Source organism: Mytilus trossulus, chromosome 9, assembly GCF_036588685.1.
Source record: "Mytilus trossulus isolate FHL-02 chromosome 9, PNRI_Mtr1.1.1.hap1, whole genome shotgun sequence".
Classification (NCBI taxonomy): domain Eukaryota; kingdom Metazoa; phylum Mollusca; class Bivalvia; order Mytilida; family Mytilidae; genus Mytilus; species Mytilus trossulus.
The window spans coordinates 1649589-1671221 of record NC_086381.1 but is presented as its reverse complement, the minus strand read 5'-3'; the positions used below and the strand labels follow the sequence as shown (position 1 = coordinate 1671221).

At 32.4% G+C, this 21633-nt stretch overlaps 3 protein-coding genes across 4 annotated transcripts; all 3 read left to right on the top strand.

Annotated features, from left to right (window-relative positions):
- The first annotated feature begins 6299 nt into the window (after window positions 1–6299).
- Window positions 6300–9255, top strand: LOC134683477 (uncharacterized). The gene is made up of 3 exons (XM_063542791.1): window positions 6300–6560; window positions 7494–7674; window positions 8946–9255. The coding sequence occupies exons 1-3, from the start codon at window positions 6378–6380 to the stop codon at window positions 9059–9061; spliced, it is 480 nt and encodes a 159-aa protein (XP_063398861.1). The 5' UTR covers window positions 6300–6377; the 3' UTR covers window positions 9062–9255.
- A 1841-nt stretch (window positions 9256–11096) lies between these two features.
- LOC134684274 (uncharacterized) lies at window positions 11097–14666 on the top strand. Its single transcript, XM_063543556.1, has 2 exons — window positions 11097–13746; window positions 13778–14666. Exon 1 carries the CDS (start codon window positions 11499–11501, stop codon window positions 12891–12893), a length of 1395 nt encoding a protein of 464 aa, XP_063399626.1. The 5' UTR covers window positions 11097–11498; the 3' UTR covers window positions 12894–13746; window positions 13778–14666.
- A 2259-nt stretch (window positions 14667–16925) lies between these two features.
- Window positions 16926–21171, top strand: LOC134684275 (carbonyl reductase [NADPH] 1-like). Of its 2 annotated transcripts, none has more exons than XM_063543557.1 (2): window positions 16926–17031; window positions 19792–21171. In XM_063543557.1, the coding sequence occupies exon 2, from the start codon at window positions 19793–19795 to the stop codon at window positions 20636–20638; it is 846 nt and encodes a 281-aa protein (XP_063399627.1). In that variant the 5' UTR covers window positions 16926–17031; window position 19792; the 3' UTR covers window positions 20639–21171. The 2 variants fall into 2 exon arrangements, with proteins under 2 accessions (XP_063399627.1, XP_063399628.1); XM_063543558.1 differs by lacking the exon at window positions 16926–17031 and adding an exon at window positions 17050–17136.
- Window positions 21172–21633: the final 462 nt, after the last annotated feature.

Genomic DNA, 21633 nt, shown 5'->3' with positions numbered 1-21633 from the left:
TGACAATCATAACAATATCTAGGGATGGTGTTTATAAACTTATCAAAAACATAAACCCTAATAAAGCCACTGGTCCTGATACCATCGCAGGCAAAGTCATGACTAAAACAAAACATTGAAATATATACAGACATCCTCACATTAATATTCACCAGATCATTAGAAACAGGCAAAGTACCATCTGACTAGAACCACGCAAATGTCACACTTGTATCAAAAAAAGGGGATAAACACAACCCAGGCAACTATTACGGGGCGCCGAATGGGACTCTTGTGGTTTTGTACAAAATTCAATTTTGTCATAACAAAATCATTTTTGTCTTACAAAACTATGTGCTACAGACTTGTTTTGTGAGAACTTCAATTTTGTGATGACAAAATTCATTTGTGTAGACAAAATTCATTTTTGTGATGACAAAATTCATTTTTGTAGACAAATTCATATTTGTCATGACAAAAGTCAATTTTGTCTAAAAGGTATGCAAATATAAACAAAATTTACTTTTGTTACCTGATATGGAAATTAAATCACAAAAGTCAATTGTGTGAGGTAAGATTCAATTTTGTAAGACAAAATTAACTTTTGTGAGACAAAATTCAATTTTTGTGAGACAAAATTCAATTTTGTCAATTTTGTTGAGACAAAAGTCAATTTTGTTAATTTTGTTGAGACAAAAGTCAATTTTGTCAATTTTGTTGAGACAAAAATCAATTTTGTCAATTTTGTTGAGACAAAAGTCAATTTTGTTAATTTTGTTGAGACAAAAATCAATTTTGTAAATTTTGTTGAGACAAAAGTCAATTTTGTCAATTTTGTTGAGACAAAAATCAATTTTGTCAATTTTGTTGAGACAAAAGTCAATTTTGTTAATTTTGTTGAGACAAAAGTCAATTTTGTAAATTTTGTTGAGACAAAAGTCAATTTTGTGACGACAAAAGTCAATTTTGTGACGACAAAATTCATTTTTGTGACGACAAAATTCAATTTTGTAACAACAAAATTGACTTTTATGAGACAAAATTTACTTTTATGAGACCAAATTGACTTTCATGAGATAAAATTGACTTTCGTGAGACAAAAATCAATTTTGTTGAGACAAAATTCAATTTTGTCAATTTTGTTGAGACAAAATTCAATTTTGTCAATTTTGTTGAGAACAAAAGTCAATTTTGTCAATTTTGTTGAGACAAAAGTCAATTTTGTGTAACAAAAGTCAATTTTGTGTAACAAAAGTCAATTTTGTGTAACAAAAGTCGATTTTGTATGCAAATTAGTTCACAGAAACCAAACTAAACTAATTTGAATACAAAATTCACTTTTGTCGCCCAATTTTCAAATTAGGTAATTTTGTTAATTTTGTTGAGACAAAAGTCAATTTTGTCAATTTTGTTGAGACAAAAATCAATTTTGTCAATTTTGTTGAGACAAAAGTCAATTTTGTTAATTTTGTTGAGACAAAAATCAATTTTGTAAATTTTGTTGAGACAAAAGTCAATTTTGTCAATTTTGTTGAGACAAAAATCAATTTTGTCAATTTTGTTGAGACAAAAGTCAATTTTGTTAATTTTGTTGAGACAAAAGTCAATTTTGTAAATTTTGTTGAGACAAAAGTCAATTTTGTGACGACAAAAGTCAATTTTGTGACGACAAAATTCATTTTTGTGACGACAAAATTCAATTTTGTAACAACAAAATTGACTTTTATGAGACAAAATTTACTTTTATGAGACCAAATTGACTTTCATGAGATAAAATTGACTTTCGTGAGACAAAAATCAATTTTGTTGAGACAAAATTCAATTTTGTCTATTTTGTTGAGACAAAATTCAATTTTGTCAATTTTGTTGAGACAAAAGTCAATTTTGTCAATTTTGTTGAGACAAAAGTCAATTTTGTGTAACAAAAGTCAATTTTGTGTAACAAAAGTCAATTTTGTGTAACTAAAGTCAATTTTGTGTAACAAAAGTCAATTTTGTGTAACAAAAGTCAATTTTGTGTAACAAAAGTCGATTTTGTATGCAAATTAGTTCACAGAAACCAAACTAAACTAATTTGAATACAAAATTCACTTTTGTCGCCCAATTTTCAAATTAGGTAACAAAAGTCAAGTCTGTGTAACAAAAATGAATTTTGTCATGACAAAAGTGACTTTTGTCCGCTGATAGATAATTTTGTATGACAAAATTTTAAATTAGTAGTATGATACAAATTTTGTTAAACTGAACACTTTTTTGTTGAACAAAAGTCACTTTTGTCCGTACAAAATTGAATTTTGAGTACAAAACCACAAGAGTCCCATTCGGCGCCCCGTAACTATAGGCCTATATCCTTAACAAGCAAAACTTGCAAATTACTTGAACATATCTTTGCAAGCAGGATGATGCAACATCTCGAAACCATGTGTATGAATTACAACATGGATTTAGGGCAAAGCGATCATGTGAGTCTCAAGTTATCTCACTGATGCATGAATTATTCGAAAACAATGACAAAAATATACAAACAGATAACATAATCATGGATTTTGCCAAAGCTTTTGACAAGGTACCACACAAAAGATTACTATATAAAATGAAATACTTAGGCATATCAGATCAAATCATAAACTGTGTCGAATCATTTCTTTCAAACAGAACTCAAACAGTACTTTTAGAATACATGTCATCTTAAAAAATACCAGTCACCTCAGGTTTGCCACAGGGTACAGTGCTAGGACCTACACTCTTCCTTATTTACATAAATGACCTTCCAGAATACATCAAACATAGCAAAATTAGACTCTTCGCAGATGACAGTATAATTTAAAGACAAATTAAATTCCAAAACGACTGCCGCAAGCTTCAAGAAGATCTAGAAGCCGCCATACAACTGGAACAAGACTGGCTCATGTCTTTCCACCCAGACAAATGCACATAATGAACATAACAACAAAGAGAACTCCCATCCACTTCTACTACAACATATATGGGCACATATTAGAATCAGTAAAGCATGCTAAATATTTAGGTATCACAATTTCTTCAGATTTAAAATGGAACACCCACAAAGAGCCTACCAAACCATCATAATACCCAAATTAGAATACTGCTGTACTGTATGGGACCCCTATACAAGCGAAAACATACGATCATTAGAAAAGGTACAGAGACGAGCGGCAAGGTATGCATGTAACAGACATCACAATACCAGCAGTGTGTCTGAAATGCTCGACGCCATGAAATGGCAAACATTACAAGAACGCCGGCTAAGAACAAGGCTAATAATGTTTCACAAAATTACAAACGAAAATATTGCCATTCCATCGCAAAATTTATTACAAAAGAGTCAGTCCATCACAAGATCCACCAATAAAGATGCTTACAGACAAATCCAATGTAACAAAGACAGCTACAGCAAATTATCCTCAGTCATAACAAAAAAACACTACCACAGACACCTTCAAGGGTGCACTCACTCACGATGTGCTCCTTGATACCTATCCACACCTGAAGTAATCAGGCAATCATGTTTTTATCTTAAATTTAAAAAAAAAAAATGAAATATTAGAAAAATTTAAATAAAAACGAAAATCGAAAAACAAAGATAAATTGTAAAAATTAATAATATAACTAATATACAAAAATATGGAATACAAAAAATTTGACATTCTACGTTTAACTGTATTTATAAATACATATTTTTTTTTTTAAATTACCAGGCATGCGCCGGAAAGTAAACATCAGTATGTTGTTGGTTTTCTGAAACTGAAGAAGAAGAGCTGAAAATGGTTAAACATCAGCATTTCGGAAGCTGTCAAAAGATTTCAAGACCCCCTTAACATAAAATTGTCCATATTTTGAGTTAGAGCCGGTGATGTTTTCTATAATTTTGATATAATTTGTCCCGAAAGTAGTACAACACACTGTAAAAATATTATTGAGAAAGCGCAGGAGGGATTATTTTATTTCCATTTATTGTCTAAAAGAAATGCACTACGAAATAACTGTGTACTCGGACCAGAAGTTACTATTTAATTTATGCTGATTAAGGAATATCAATTTTCTATTTTTAGACTTTTATGATGTATTTAAATGGGTAATTATGGTTGCATCTCCAATGGAAATTTGAATTGAGATCATGACCATATCTTGAGGGAAAGATTTTGTTTTTTGCCGGCATTTTTTCTCATTTCAAAAGGGGGGTTTACAAATTTTTCAGGTTGGGGTCTATATGCAACAGCATAGTGTATTGCACAAAAATCAAAAAAAAAAAAGGTGTGATATTTTTTTTTTTACATTTCTGCGGAAAAGGGGGGGGGGGATTTTCAACAGCATAGTGTATTGCGCAAAAGCAAAAAAGAGTATAATTCAAATCATATAACCAATTTTAAGTTTTTTTACTACAGTTACTCTGTGTCAAATATTTCATTACAATCCAAATTTAGACCTGTATCAGGCGTGAATATAGGCCCATTTTTGCCTTAAAGGTTCAGGGTCGTATCAAGCTGCGATCGGCGCACCAATTTATTGCCGTTATTTGTCATGGTACTGTCGGTTTGTTAATGACTATTGATTTTTGATTGTCCCTCTGATATCTTTTGCCTCTATTTTGAAAAGAACAATATCCCTTATGAATTTTATGTCACAGGGAAAGATATCATTGCTTATAAATTTATACAGTGAAAATTTCGGAATTATCCCATTTCCTGGTAATATCTTCAGAAAATCAACAACGTTTAATCCAATCTTTAGTGAAACATTTGCCTCGAGCGAGAAAGATCCCTTTTGGAGTTTATGTTAATCTACTTGGTTAAATTCACTCAATGCAACAATCAACAGAATACAATTTGAGGAAATAAGCTATTGTCATCTCTCGTCTTTAAACTCCTTTGAAGGTACTAAACATAAACAAATCTTACACGGTTGATCCTCATGTTGCATAGATTCAATACAGATAATATTTCTTTTTCTTCAATGGTCCATCTACCAAAATGGTCCCAACTTTAAACCATGGAAGTATTATATTCATGCTTGAAATAAAACATAAGGGTGTGCAATACAAGAATTTGTCAAATGGCTTGAAAACCTAAATATGTACAGAAAATCAAAGAGGGTTCAAAATGTTGAAATGCCGTCACTCCTTTATTCCTTTTTTAAACCCAAATTACCGTCTTGTTTATTATTCTGAAATATATAAGATAGATTGCCTGAAACTGCATACGACACATTCAAAATGATCAGCATTACAAGATCTACAAAAATAAGATTTCAATCAGTTATCCCCTTTTTTGGATTCATTGCCTTGACCACGGTCTAGACTCCAAATGAGTTCAATGTTTTTTTAGTATTTTGCAGCCCGCTTAGTGTGGGTAATTGACAATTTTTGGTGTTGGTGGTCTGTCAAAGATTTTGTAAACGATATTTTGCTAAATATGTTTAACTGCAAAATGCTTCAATTCAATAAGAAATGGACATCTTAAAAAAAGCTCTTTGATAAATTATATACATAATCTTTATTGCAAAATTACACCCATAAGGGTCAAGCAATACGATCAAACAATTTTATACAATACAATGCAATACAATATATAGAACAAATAACATATTTTTAGATAAATTAATATAGAAGTTTTCTAATTTTAAACTAAATATAAAGGTTAAACTAGAAATGGGTCTATAATAGGGTGATGCGTTTCTTATGTGACAAAGAATACTAAATTTAGTTTACCAATGCTTCTACTATCCACCAAAGTTCAAATAGAGTGGATGAAAACAAAGATAGGCAACTGTTGGGTCTTCAACAATATAGTATGCTATTAAAATTATTTAAAATTTGATGTCTTCATCATATGAAAATCAAGCACAAACCATCCCGTTAGGGGTTTGTATTATCCCAATATAAAATATATGAGAAGAACAAATGGTTTTAGTATGCATGTACCTAATTCAAATTTATTTTAACACTCCTAGTCTATATATATATATATATATGTTGTGTACAAATTGTAATGGTGTACAAATTACAATTTGTACAGTATTTTTGTACAAGTTATCTGTATTTTGTAAATCTCTTTACAAAATTAGATAAAATAAGCACAGTTTTTACACCATTACAATTTGTACACAACATAATATATAGACTAGGAGTGTTAAAATAAATTTGAATTAGGTAATCAGACTTCTATTTTTTGAACCACAGAAATACCCTAATATAATTTCATTATTCATAAATCAGTTATGATGATTTAATACAATCCTATTGCACTGCTGCATCGATCTGTGTCATCCTAATAAATGCCCTTGAGAAGATATAGGCCATTTAATTATAAAAATAGAAGTAGTACATATTGAGTTTTTATACAGTCTAGTAGTTATCTTTTAACAAACTTCAACAGAAAATGGCGTTAGAATTACCCTCTCTTCAGGAAGGTTTGAAAAGTATTGCAGTGGCCGCGAGTGGCCTGCTGGCGGGTACAGCTGTGTATATATCTGTGGTAGAAACCAAGAGCCGGGCGAATTTAGACATCAAATCTATGAGGAAACAATGGAGTGATAGCTTTGATAATGCTGCTGTCTTTGTGGTAGGAATTTTAATTTTCTAAAGTTAATAAAGCTTTCTTATATGTAATGATTGCTAAAAAAATTATAGAAATCAAACGCACAAAGCTATAACATAATTTTCAATGCATGCACAATTTTACGTTGCTAGTCTTGTTTTCTTAAAGGTGACTAACGTCGCGTTCAATGAAATCTGATGCCTTTAAATGTGTTAAAACACCGAGGTTAAGACGACATATCCGATTTTTTGTTCATCTGGGACTTACTTCATCTTATTACATCTAGTTTGACAGATCAAAATATGTTGCAATGACTTAGCGTCTGCCGTCCGTCCGTCCGTCTGTTAATTTTATATTTATATCAAACCAATATTCCAATTTAAACCTCACTTAAATCCTATATTTTTTCTGTCGTTATCGTCAAACGACCGACATGGATGCCATTTTTTTTTTATAAAACACACGTGTTGTAGTGTTCATAAAATCATGATTGAAGATGGAATGAAATGCAATCAAAACCTTGTGGGAGTCCGGACTGACTTGATATCTAAATCTTCCAAGGCTTATCACTACCTTTTTGATAAATAAAATATAGTGCATTGATCATAACAATCTATACATCTATCTATGAACATTTCAAGAAACTTTTGCAAGGTGCATGAATCTATTATCTGTTCTAGTATAAAATGATGTCATTGTTAAAGTAATCTTTAAACATTGGAGTTATCTTACTTTGTCTTGAATTGTTGTTCAATCAACTACAAAATTCTACTCGGGACAATATTCCCCAATATTAATGCAATAACCCTATATTACTGCACACTTATAAATTGAAGCAATGTTTACCCTTCAGTGCTTACCAACACTTTGCTTTGGTGCTTTATCTGCTAAATGTCGAGGGAATCTTATGACAACTGAACACAGTATTTTTACTACTTTATTGATTTATCTTTACAGCTAGGTATCGGGACATTAGGTACAGTAGTCAACGTGGCTTTGTTCTTTATGGATACCTCACCATATAAAAATCTTTGGCTGGTAGAACCTTGTTTGTTTATCATTGGTGGAATATATACCTCAATTGTTATGTTACCAGAGATCAGAGACCTCAAGAATGATGAAATTGTCGCTAAAAAAGGTAAAATAAATATAATGTGTGTAAACTGCGAGGAACATTTAAATGGAAACTCCATAATCAAATGGCAAAATCAAAAGCTCAAAAGCATCAAACAAATGTATAACAACTGTCATATTTCTCACTTGGTACAGGTATTTTCTGATGTAAAGATGGTGGATTGAACCTGCTTTGTAGCTAGTTAAACCTCTTACTTGTATGACAGTCGCATATAATTCCATCACATTGACAACAATGGGTGAGGAAAACAAACAGACATGAAGGCCGTACATTGACCTTTAATGGTTTACTTTTTTTTAAATTGTTATTTGGATGGAGAGTTGTCTCATTGACACTCACACCACATCTTCCTATATCTATAGACATAAGTTTTCTCGTTTGAATTGTTTTACAATGTCTTATCGGGGCCTTTTATAGCTGACTATATGCGGTATGGGCTTTGCTCATTGTTGAAGGCCGTACGGTGACCTATAGTTGTTAATGTATGTGTCATTTTGGTCTTTTGTGGATAGTTGTCTCATTGGCAATCATACCACATCTTCTTTTTTATATAATAGATCATAATAGGAAAAAGTTAAAAAGAAATTAGGGGTACATGTTCATTCACATCTAATACAGCTTTATTTTCATGTATAATAGCTTACTTTGTTTTACAAATTTTTATTTTTGAAATCCTGAGTTTTATCCTTTGTCGACATGTGTTCAGTTGTTGCAGAAAAGCTTTAAAGAGTGCTTGCAGTAAGGAGACAATTTCAAAATAATTTATTTAATGAAAAGTGATAAACTAGGACTATGTAGAATATCCGTGAAATAACCAAAATGAATCCACCCACACATCAGACATAGCATACAGACCGTAACAAAACCCTCGAGCAATGATGGTCCAATGTAATTTCATTTTACTGATATGTGCATAAATAAACATGTACAATGATAAAGATTTTTCATATTCCAAGATTAATTTACAGATATAAAGTAACATATAATCAGTAAATTAGAAATATAATGCTCCATTGTGCCTAACGCAACATTTCTGGTGACAACCGACGTGTGTTTCATGTTAAGGTTTCTAATTCTTCAGTAAAGTTGACCTAATGTAGATTTAGCTATTATATTTAGGTCCTCAATTATTTCGGTTCCAAATCATAATCTTTCAAATACTAGCATCTTTGAGCTTTTCTAATGAGGGTTTATCAAGATGAGCTCTTTTGACGCCTGCACTTTTTAAAGTGTTGTTTTTAATTTTATAAGATGATTTTTTCTTTTTTTTACAGGAGACAAATGGGTAGAAGAAGGGATCAACAGATGGAAAACCCGACATTTACTCCGGACATTGGTCAACTTGTGTGGTTCATGCTGTGTTATATACACTGCACTTAAGTCACAATAATGTGTGTATATGGTTCCAACACACATACATGATAGAGAAGTGTGTGTATATGGTTCCAACACACATACATGTTACATATTAATAGATTAGTTTTTCAAAAGTGCTAGCATTACCAGCCTATAATGAAAACAGAACTCTATAGTAAGTGACGTTTTCCCGACTTTACACAGCTTCTTCTATATAGACGCATATCGCAGCTTAACCATACAACATGTACGAGTAGTTACAATTATATAGTGAATTTTTATCAGTGCCATAATAAAAAAAAATAGCAAATCTTGTCTTCTAAAGAATGTTTTCTTATGCTACTACAATACAGTTAAAAAACCATACCCATTATAAACGTACATGAATATATGTTTAACTTTCTGGGTAAAGACAAGACGAACATATCGTTGCTTTGTTTAAGAATTACCAGGCTGTACTTGCACCAAACTCTGTATTAAAAGTTATGTCGACGATTGTATACATTCTGTTCATAGATTTTTTTAAATTTATGTTTACAATTCGGTTCCGTTCTACTTACTATCTTGTAAGATCCATCTGTATTCTCTGGTTTGATCAGATCAATACATAAAAAATACAGAATAACATTGGCTGAGGAAGAAGGTAATTACCAAAACTGGGTAGCTTATGGGTGTTTTCGGATTCTTGTAGTGTAAGCGATACTTGAACAATTCGGTGGCCTTTTATTGTTTACTATGCGGCATGGGCTTTGCTCATTGTTGAAGTACGTACGGTGACCTATAGTTGTTAATTTCTGTGTCATATGGGGTTTTTTTTGGCGAAGATTGTCTCATTGGCAATCATATCACATTATTTTTTTTATATTGGTCTGTGTTTTTGCTTTTTGCTCTTTGGTCGGTTGTTGTCTTTTTGACTCATTCTCCGTTACCAATATGCTCAAACTTATTTTAGTATTTTTGCATATATTATTAGAAGTTGTATTACGGCTTCTTTTGTTTTTTGTTGGTTGTATTTATCTTGATCGCATAAAAAAAGGATTTATATAAAAATAAAATTGCCATTAAAACAACTATCAACAACAAACCAAATGAAATAGAAGTAAACAACTTAGCGCATTATCGATACACGTATCTGAATAGTACAAATTTTACTAACGGCAAATTAATTTGGTTAATGGAATTATTCAATATGATGATATCCCAAATCTTTTCTGTATTGTTCAGTTTATCTAAAACGACCAGACGATGATTGAAATCCAAGATTGTATTCAGCTTAGCAGTCATTTTTGTCTTGAATTTGCGCTTGTTTTAGCTATTCGAAGTATAAATGGTTTTTTTATTCACATTCTATAAGCATATGTAATCTATCACTTACATACACATTATATTGGCATAAATTAAACCTTTAATAAATGTTCAGATATATATATATATATATATATATATATATATGTGTGTGTGTGTCTAAATTTGACCTTTCACTATTTACCTTTGGTGTATTCTGCTCTTTTGCGACATCTGGTTTGTCGGTAATTTGCTATAATTCATTATAAAGTATGCAGAAAAAAGATATGTCGGTAAAAGCATATCAGTGACCCTACGAAAAAAATAACAAAAACAGACATTTTGTATTATAAACATTGTGTCCGGCCCTCCTATAATCTTATATACTAGTATATACAAAGTTGTATTTCTAAGAAAAACTCAGACAGAAATGCACAGACAGAACCGGAACAAACGTAGACTTAACTTTATGTAATGTTCCAAACTTCCATGTACAGAATTTCAATGCAAAAAATAAAGTTGTTAATTCATTCACAAAACGATCAGTCCGATGGATGAACAGTTTATATATAAATCTTATCAGCGAAAGAAAAGAAAAATCATCCAAATTGTTAAAAATGAAAAAAGAATCAAAGGACAATTGTAAACTTGTGACGGCTGGATTTATTGAATAGCAGCTGACTTTTAGTATTTACAAGTTTATCGTTGGGGGCATTTTTGTTGATAAGTCTAGAAATTATGATTGTCAACTATGTTGTATGTGCCCTGTAGGTTCTTGACGGAACAATAACATATTATATTCTGTAATTAATACATCAATAATGATTTACGCAGGCCAAGTTTAGTGGCCTTATGGTTCTACTACTAATCACAAAGTTTAGAACCATATTTAACATAATTATGTATGAGTTGGTGACTATATCAGTCCGGAATACTGACGACCTTTTGAGATTTTATTTGTTGAAAATAACATATACCGGATTACAATAATGGAAACTTATTGATATCTTATTGGTGATAGAACTGTGCTATATTATAAAAAGGAGTAACACATCTATATCTTATTGATATATGTTTGCCAGAAAAGTTTATTTCGCATATACCGGGAAAAAAGGTTGCAGTAATATCTGCAAAAAAACTGTAAGTTATTATAATATCAGGTTTGAAGCCACGTGACCTGATATACTATGATGAGTTATTATGACAATTTTAGTGTGGACACAGATAAGTTTTTACTGGACGTTTACAAAGCTGGTTATGTTATTTCTTATATAGCAATGATAATGAACGTTATAGTATTTGCTATACTTTGTCGTAAAACTTTGCTTTCGCCAGCTACAATACTTATGCAAGGTTTAGCAGCCGCGGATTTTCTAACAGCGTTGTCACACTATGGATTTGAACCATTGTTTCAGTCACAATATATTTGTGAGACAAAGAAGGATGTATTTTTATATAACAAGTGTTATTTACCTTACCCGTATTGTTCGATGGCTTTTCATCTTTCAGTATTATCGTTTACATTCCACACAGTATCATACTTGATCACAACATGTCTTGGCATACAGAAGGTCGTAGCCATTCTATTCCCAATTTGGACAAAATATCAACTGACAAACAAGAAGGCCGCCATCTGTTGTGTAGGATTCTTCCTTTTGTCCATTTCAATCAGTATTCCGCGTCATTTCAGCGCTTGGTTTCAGCAAGGCAATAGCATAAACAACCAATGTTCTTTTCATCCAATAGGAGACGGCGTACTGCAGTATTCGTCTATATATTACCTGATGCTTCAGACCATTTTAGTCACGTGTTGTTGTCTTGTCATGCTGATGTCTACAGTATATATATTATACAAATTACTAACTAACAAGTTCCGGGGTCGGATTACGGAGCAGAGAAGGCAGGAAAGGAGATCAGTTATAATGGTGAATATGATTCTTGTGGTATTTCTTCTGACAGAAGTTCCAAAAGTAATTTTGTACTTATGGTGGTGTTATGAGTATATCACTGGTCATTTTAGCACCAAGATGACCAGAGGTAATGAAATGAGTTCTTTGTGGTTGATACGTAGGTATGAGAATGCGATGTCATGGTTACTGGTATATTTTACAGATATGGTTCGAGGAAGTGACCAATACAGATATATCATCTTTAAGTTTCCCATGGAGGTTATTAACTTAATAACAATAGTAGGATGTATCTCAAACTTCGTCATCTATTTCTTAATGTCTTCCAAAATGAGGAATGAGGTCATTCTGATCTTCAGAAAAATGTGTAACTATTGTGCATACAAGAGAGAATCGAAAAAGATAAAGGACACGACAAATAGTACAGAAGAAGAAATAGAAATGAACCAAATAGACATAATAGGTAACAAACATGTGTACGATGTAGAAAGTAGTTGGACAAACATAATGGGAAATAACTGCACATATTCAATTGGAATTAATCCGACCCTAGGAATAAGAGACTGTACAAAAGAGTTAGAGAAGAACCAGGTACAAGAAACAGAAGATAACTGTACAAAATTGAAAGAGAGGAACAAGATACAAGGCACAGGAGATGACTGTACAAAAGAGTGAGAAAGGAACCAGATATTGGAGACAGGAAATCAGTCTAAAAGAGTTAGAAAGGAAACAGATACAAGGAACAGGAAATAACTGTACAAAAGATTAAGAGAAGACTACGATATAATCAAGGAAGGACCTTCGTGTATATACAAGGAATCGAATCATGTAGACGGACCAGAAGACCGCCAAGCTGGTGCAAATGACACGAAAGGCCTAATATAAAAGGACCAATAACCACTGTACAAATAACATAAAAAGGAACAATAACCGAAGTTTAATGACATAAAAGGAACAATTACCGAGGTGAAATGGCATAAAATGGAACAATAACAGAGGTACAATGACATAAAAGGAACAGTAACCAAGGTGAAATGACACAAATGGAACAATAACCAAGGTACAATGACACAAATGGAACAATAACCAAGGTGCAATGACATAAATGGAACAATAACCAAGGTGCAATGACACAAAAAGGAACAATGACCGAGGTACAATGGCATAAAAGGAACAATAACCGAGGTACAATGGCATAAAAGGAACAATTGCCGAGGTGCAATGGCATGAAAAGGAACAATAACCGAAGTGCAATGACATAAAATGAACAATAACCACTGTTCAAATAACAATAACCGAGGTGCAATAGCATAAACATAAAAGGAACAAAAACCGAGGTGCAATGGCATAACAGGAACAATAACCACTGTACAGATAACCTAAAAAGGAACAATAACCGAGGTGCAATGGCATAAAAGGAACAATAACCACTGTACAAATAACATAAAAGGAACAAAACCCGAGGTGCAATGGCATAACAGGAACAATAACCACTTTACAAATAACATAAAAAGGAACAATAACCGAGGTGCAATGGCATAAAAGGAACAATAACCGAGCCGGCGAAAATGAAATACTAGTCAAAGGAATCACCTTAAAGGAATAGATTATATCGATCGAACTCAAATTTCTAAGAATTATAGAGTCGCTAAAAGGATCAGAACACAATTGTATAAATGAGATAGAAATGAATTAAATCGAAGTATAAATATAATACAATTGTTTAAATGAGGTTTATCAGAATAAGAACCAGAAACAACGTAACCACAAATTGATTATTATATAAAATCTACGATGAAAAGCTTAATAGAGCTCATGTTGTAATATGTTTGTCAATATGCCGAATCAAAATAAAGTTCAACTTACTTGCCAAATTTTTTCATAGATACAAAGATTTGTTTAAAAAGTTTGGATGTACCTATGACTTTTATCAAAAACGGGATAGCGCATCCTAATTTGTACGACGATGTTATTTATATAGCCCGCAGATTTAGACACGATCCATGTAATCTAATTGATCCTTACAAGAATTAACTTATTTTTTAAAGGTTATCAATTTAACACAGTAGTTGAATATTTAGATAGTCAGTGTTTTTTCTTTGTAATTACATTGATTTTGAAAAAAATATATGACTAAACCAGTGATTTTTCGTTCCCTATTGTTAATTTTCCATTTTTAGATGGTAATGTTCCTTTGGCACCATCTTACGGTGTTTATATTTCACAACTTGTTCGCTATGCCCGTGTCTGTTGTGACGTTTTTGATTTTAACGAACGCAACCTGTGTATTACTGGTAAATTATTAAACCAGGGATATCGTTACCATAAATTACTTAAAACCTTTACTAAATTTTTCCATAGATATAAAGATTTGGTTTTGAAGTTTGGTTGTACCTTATTTCAAACGGGATAGCACATCCTCAATTTTACGGAAATGTTGTTAACCGTGCCCGGAAATTTAGAAATGATCCATGTAAACTTGTTGCTCCTTTAAATAAACTTATTATAAAAGGTTACATATCCAACACTGTAATAAGATCACTGAATATTGTTTTTATTGGTATAAATATTGATTTTGTTATCAGTAGATTAAAAGCTAACTAAATATCACTAGTATGTTATATACATATACATTTTCATGGATCTACAATCTGTCGATACCTGCTGTAACTTGGCATTGCACAAGGTCATGTTTTTTTTCCTGGCTGTTTATGAGGTCTTTACACTAAATCCATTGTATGTTGGATGTGTACGGATTGATTGTTTAGTCTTAGATGCATGATTTTTTCATTAGTTGTTAATGGCTTTGAACTAGCTGTCAGATAACTGCGAGTACTCTCAGATCTGTTCATTGTGTCTTTTTGTGTCGGGATGTATAAGTACCCGGCCACGTCCACTTGTATTTTTTGTCTATCTGATGAGTTCAACCTTTTTCAACTGATTTTTATAGTTCGTTCTTATGTTGTACTGTTATACCACTATCCCAGGTTAGGGGAGGGTTGGGATCCCGCTAACATGTTTAACCCCGCCACATTATTTATGTTTGTCCCTGTCCCAAGTCAGGAGCCTGTAATTCAGTGGTTGTCGTTTGTTTATGTGTTACATATTTGTTTTTCGTAAAAATTTTTACATAAATAAGGCCGTTAGTTTTCTCGTTTGAATTGTTTTACATTATCTTATCGGAGTCTTTTATAGCTGACTATGCGGTATGGGCTTTGCTCATTGTTGAAGGCCGTACAGTGACCTATAGTTGTTAATGTTTGGGTCATTTTGGTCTTTTTGTGGGTAGTTGTCTCATTGACAATCATACCACATCTTCTTTTTTATATAAATAGCCCCAGTGGTATATATGAAGATCTGTGAAGTTACGTAGACTCGTGAGCTTACATCCTGTCGATACTGTTTACGTGTGTTTTGTCATTGCACAAGGTCTTATGTTTCTCGGACTGTTCGTGACTACTCTACATTAAATCTGTTGGATGTCAGTGTACTGATAGATACATGAGTCTTGGAGTTCATGAAAGTTATAATTGGCTTTGAAATAGCTTCCAGTAACTATGTTTACTCCTATTTCGATGCTTTGTTTCTTGTTTTCGTGTTAGCGGTTTTTGGCGCCTCGTACCGATCTTTTGAGTTAAGCCAATTGCTACATATGTTAACAGTTTGCTTTTACACCACTGTGTCATGTTAGGTAAAGGTAAACCGCTCACTAGCATGTTTATAGTTTGGTCATATGTTGTACTGTTACACCCCTGTCCCATGTAAGAGGAGGGTTGAGCGCTCACACACATGCTTAACCCTGCCATGATATAATACATGTGACTGTCTAGTAAGTCAGGAGCTTAAATACAGTGGTTGTTGTCATTACATGTATGTTATATTTGATTTTCGTCAATTACTTTGTTCTAAGTTAGGGCAAGGAATTGTATATTTAAAAAAATATATAATTCCTTGGTTAGTGCAGGTTTTAAATCCTTGGTTAGGGCGTTAGTTAACTATTTCGATATGTTTTAACATTTTCAATTCGGGGCCTTTAATAGCTGACGGTTACAAATGATGCAAACATAATACTATTCTGAAAAGGTTATAGAAAGGCTAGATGCACAAAAACCATAATTCCTTTCCAGCGTAAAACAACAACAACAAAAAAACACGATGTGGAGTCAATTTCGCTAGTGAAGCTGAAATCAAACTTTGTTTTTCTAATTTATGGAAAATATTTTATTGATTGTAGATTGCTTAACGTCCAGGGGCAAATATTGGAAAATACTAGTGACGGATACATACCTAAAACAAGAAAGAAATAATTGATATACAAAATGAGAAAAGAGAAATGTTATATCAGGATTTTCAAGGAATTGAACTTCAACTATTATGTCTTTTTATATTGAAATAGTCCATGTAGTATCTGTTCAGCTCTTTTTTAATACATATCTGGTTGTAAGCTATTTTCCAGAAAGTGGCTAATACCCTCAGTCTACTATGAAATTTGTCTTTTATAGTCAGATGTAAACATAATCAACGTATCATACTCATTGTAAAGAAAATTTTAAAAGACATTTTACGCTTTAAAAAATAAGTATCAAAATATTTGAATTTGAAATGAAAATTATAACGTACATATTGATTTTGTCATTATTTACATTGTCCATTTAAATTTCAAAAGATTTTTTTTCAAATTTTGTCCCCGGTGTTTGTCGTCTTTAAAAGATCTTGTATTGATCTTTATCAATAAGAGTTGAATCGATTTGTTATGTTTGACTGGTTACCGGTCGTTACAATCACTTCCGGTTACACCTGAGACAGACGACAGGTAAGCATAAATATATATTGTCAATTAATGCATGTAGATATAGGAAGATGTGGTGTGAGTGCCAATGAGACAACTCTCCATCCAAATAACAATTTAAAAATTAAGGTAGGTTATTAATAAATCAGTCATGTAAATAACATATTCATTGACAATAACATTATTTTTTGATTCACAACACAATCCTCTTATATAGTAAATTTGTTATCCATTTACGAAGAAACAACATCTTAAACTAACTTGGAAAATTGTATACAATACAAGGTATATGTTGTAGTTTTGTGCTATATAAGATGGATGTTATGGCTTTGTTTGTAAATAAAGTCTACAATATGTTTGTATATGCACCTAACTTCATCTTTTGACGTGAAGGACAGGGGAATACATGCAGTAGCACTACTAATTTAGGCTATAGTATGTATACAGAGCTCAGATACAGAGGCAACTTTATTTAATTGTAAAGACTAGGGAGTTTCGATAAGTAGCCGCATTAGAGTTTTTCACTATAAAATTAAAAAAAATTATGGGATCACTGACAAGATATTCCATAACTTTCTAAATAATACGTTGCAGTTAGCTCATTCAGAGCTCTCGGTTTAGTATTGTATTAAATGTATCCAATTAAATTACCAATTTTATAGATGTGATGCGAGCACCGCGACCTCTATTATCAGCAATTTTTGAAGTACTTTAGTCGGATTTGTATTCATTATATGCAAAATATGCCACAAAAGTTCACCAAATTGAATTCCGGGATCAAGATAATAGTTATACTCGGTATTTCTCAATTTAAATATCTTCTTAAGAAGAGTGATCTGATGAATTATAGAATTTTATATGTAATAACTGTAATTTTGTATATTTATGCATCTACACATTTCACTCTTTATACATCTCCGATGTTGTTATGAAGTTTATTTGAGCATGCAAAATATACCACTGGAAAACAAACAGTTTGGAACGAATTATCAGAAATCTAAGTTAAAAATTCATACTGAGAAGCATTAAATTCCAGAACACGCATGCAAATACATCTTTAAGAAATGAGGGCCCTCATGGGGTTTTTGATTATGTGATTACTTGGCCGTTTTTTTAATGATTATTTGATTATTAAGCCAAATATTTCATGATTATTTGATTACCTAGGACTGTATTTTTAGTTTATGATTATTTGATTACTAAAGATAAGCAAATATTTAATGATTATGTGATTATATTGGCAAAAAAATGGTGATTATGTGATTACTAGGACCCCCCATGAGGGGCCTTAGAAATCTAAGCATTACATTCGAGCGTTTGGTAAATTAACTAATATAACATAAAACAGATTTGAAGATATTGGCACTCATACCACATTTTCTTATATCTATTATAAAATTATTACAAACTAAGTGTCACAAGCTTCATCTCCATTTATATTGGAATCTGTTCTGTTTCCTGGATGTAGATTTAAGGGAATTAGCAGGACCCCCGAATAAGGTACCTACGCCCTGCCGATTGATTCCGTATCAGTTGGATTTTTTAAAAAGAAATAAAGGAATCTCTTTCGTAAAATTAGATTTTGGATCAGTAAATCAGCTATGGACTTGTAAAAATTGGAAATATGTTGCGAAAACTGTCAATGATACCGAAATACAGGCAGTGACTGACGATTTGTTATCTGCCTATAGATGCCAAACACAAAGGCGGATAAAACCAGACTGGTAGAGCTATTTCACTATGGAATTTTATTTTCACGTTCAGATAAAGGCTGGTGTCAGTTCGAAAAGCTGGTTCCGACTTATGATTAAGCTTTCGCCAACAAATTATAGAGTCATACAATCGGTTTTGTGTATTAAGATTATTATTAACAATAAAACTGAGAGAAAGTTTTAAGAGTAACAATAGATAAAGATTGGTAAACGGATTTATGTCACTAGAATTATACAGCAATGACAAATAGTTTATACGAGTGGCAGTCTCATCTCTCTAAAACATGTTCTGGACATGCAAGAACTGATGTAAAGGGATAATGGAATGATTGTCACTTTACGACAAAAATATTGACGGATTAACATAATCTCATTAGGGATTTTTTCACACGCTTTAAAATCTTACAATAAAAAAAAATCAAAACATAGATGCTATATCAAATTATTATACAAACTGTCGGAAAAGTAAAAAGCACAGTTTAAACATCTTAGAAAAAAAATAAACTTTAAGAAGTCCGAATGTTCGATATCAGAAAAACACAGATTTTGAAAGAATTTTGCTTGTTTAAATCATCTTAAAAAATGTCCCTTTTGTTTCTTTTTTTTTTTATTTTAATTTTATGGGGGAGACACACAATTCCATAAGTCACAGACAAAGATTCTAATTTCAGCACATATACGACCAGTTTGGTTGAGGCAAACTTAAAAGGTAATACAAAAAGAAACAAAGAGAACGGAACCAATTAACAGACGGACAAGGTAGTAGCACGAAATGCTTTCTCCGCTTCACCCCATCCAAATATATATAATTTTAAATGTAGAGTTCATTAAAATATTTATATATATCTTCATGAACTTTACAAATAAAAAGACATAGTACTGCATGCCACTTCTCAATACGTGATGAAAATTATCAGGGGTTAGTCTTTGGATAACAAGTTACCAATATACAATGATACACTGTCAGGCCATATATGGTCTATTTGCAACGAGCGGTTACAAAGTTATTTTCTTTATCTATCTTGATATTAACTTTAACACATCTTATTTGATGAATATGTATATTTTTCAGGATGAGAAAAGTTACAGTAGTAACGGGAGCGAACAGGGGTATTGGTCTCGCCATCGTTCGGCACCTATGTAAACAATTTAGCGGTGATGTGTATTTAACAAGCAGAATGTCAGAAAATGGTAAAAAGGCTGTAGAAAGACTAAAACAGGAAGGTCTTAATCCAATATTCCATGAACTTGACGTCTCACAGCCAGACAGTATTCGCATGTTTGAAGAGTTCATTATCGAACGATATGGCGGAATAGACATACTTATTAACAACGCAGGCGTCAGTTTTGGAAAGGATAAAGTCCCAGTTTTCAGACAGGCACAACTTTGCTACGAAGTTGATTTCATGGGAACTTTAAACATGTGTAAAATATTTCTTCCCTTGATAAGGCCGCATGGCAGAATTGTTAATCTTACGAACAGTTACATCGGAAAGAAAAGTGCACTAGGTGAACATGCGCAGAATAAATTGGACGTTTCAACAATGTCGCTGTCAGATTTGTGGCTAGTGATGGACTTTTATATAAAAGCTTCAAAGACAGGAACGCATGCAAATGGTGGGTGGCCAGAATCCCCTAAGCAAATGACAAAAACCTTAATAGTTGCAATGACTAAAATTTTATCGCGTGATTTAAAAGGCGATCCAAGAAAGAATATACTTATCAATGCTTGTTGTCCGGGATGGACTGATACCGATGGCAGTGTGGAGTTTCGGGGTGGGGTATGCCAGGATACAGCCTTACAGACAGCTGACCAAGCCGCATCTGGTGTCGTCTGGGCGGCATTGATACGACCTGGACAAAGTGCTCCAAACGGCGAAGTTGTACAGAAAAAAGAAATGATATCTTGCGACTTTTAGTGCAAAAGTGTCACACAGTAACTGCACTAAATGGATTTAGCCATAGTTTGAATTTTTTAAGATATCGCACGAAAAGATCGATTGTAATCATTAGAAGTTGAACATTGTGTCATACAAAATCAAGAAAGAGAACATATGTTAACAACAAAAAAGTAAACTTTAGAAACAAAGTAAGCCCAGGGTCACACGATGCTCCAGCTATTCGTAACATAACTTAATTTAGTGTCACAAACTATTATAGATTTTTATTAAGTGTACTACACTCTTTACGAACTAATTTTAAGGAAACCACCACGGAAACCATGTTTTTCTTCTTTTTTGTTTCTAAATAACATGAATGAGGTGCACTCAATTAAATGTTGTTGTCTAATTGAGAAAAAAAAATGTGAATCCGTCCAGCAGACGTTTGTAATTTATTGAAGTGTAGAGGTATGGATGTAGATTCAATATCATTTTGTACAAAATCACAAAGAAAACCATAAATATATCGGATAATTCAATAGTGAACTTGTAGAATTAAATATACTGAATTATTTTGTGTTTATTTAATTTGAGATGTCGACTACATAGAGTAAAGTAAATAAATGAGTGTATGACTACCATAGATAAATCCATCTGCTCTGGAAAGTCTATGTAAGATATGCTTTAGCTTTTTATCATTGTAACGATTTCCTGAAACGTAAGTCTATAAACAAGAAGATGTGGTATGATTTCCAATGAGACAAATCTCCACAAGAGACAAAAATGACAAACAAATTAACAACTATAGTCACCACACGGTCTTCAATAATGAGCAATGCCCATACCTCAAGAACTTAATTTCTTCAAGATTAAAATAGGGGGGAAAAACGCCTTATTTTCTTCGTTCACAAAATGTCAATATTACGGTATATTGTGCGTATGACATTTGCGCCGATTTTTGAAAAATTGCATTCTTTCATTTGCGCCGATTTTATAATTTCTCCTAATTGGATTTACAGGTAATTTTTTTTAAT

Bases quoted from the DNA above. Each gene is read 5' to 3' on its own strand.
- LOC134684274 (XM_063543556.1), top strand. From the start codon at position 11,499: ATGATGAGTTATTATGACAATTTTAGTGTGGACACAGATAAGTTTTTA.
- LOC134683477 (XM_063542791.1), top strand. From the start codon at position 6,378: ATGGCGTTAGAATTACCCTCTCTTCAGGAAGGTTTGAAAAGTATTGCA. The intron at 6,561-7,493 runs GTAGGAATTTTA...TTATCTTTACAG, and splicing joins ATAATGCTGCTGTCTTTGTG to CTAGGTATCGGGACATTAGG. The intron at 7,675-8,945 runs GTAAAATAAATA...TTTTTTTTACAG, and splicing joins TGAAATTGTCGCTAAAAAAG to GAGACAAATGGGTAGAAGAA.
- LOC134684275 (XM_063543557.1), top strand. From the start codon at position 19,793: ATGAGAAAAGTTACAGTAGTAACGGGAGCGAACAGGGGTATTGGTCTC.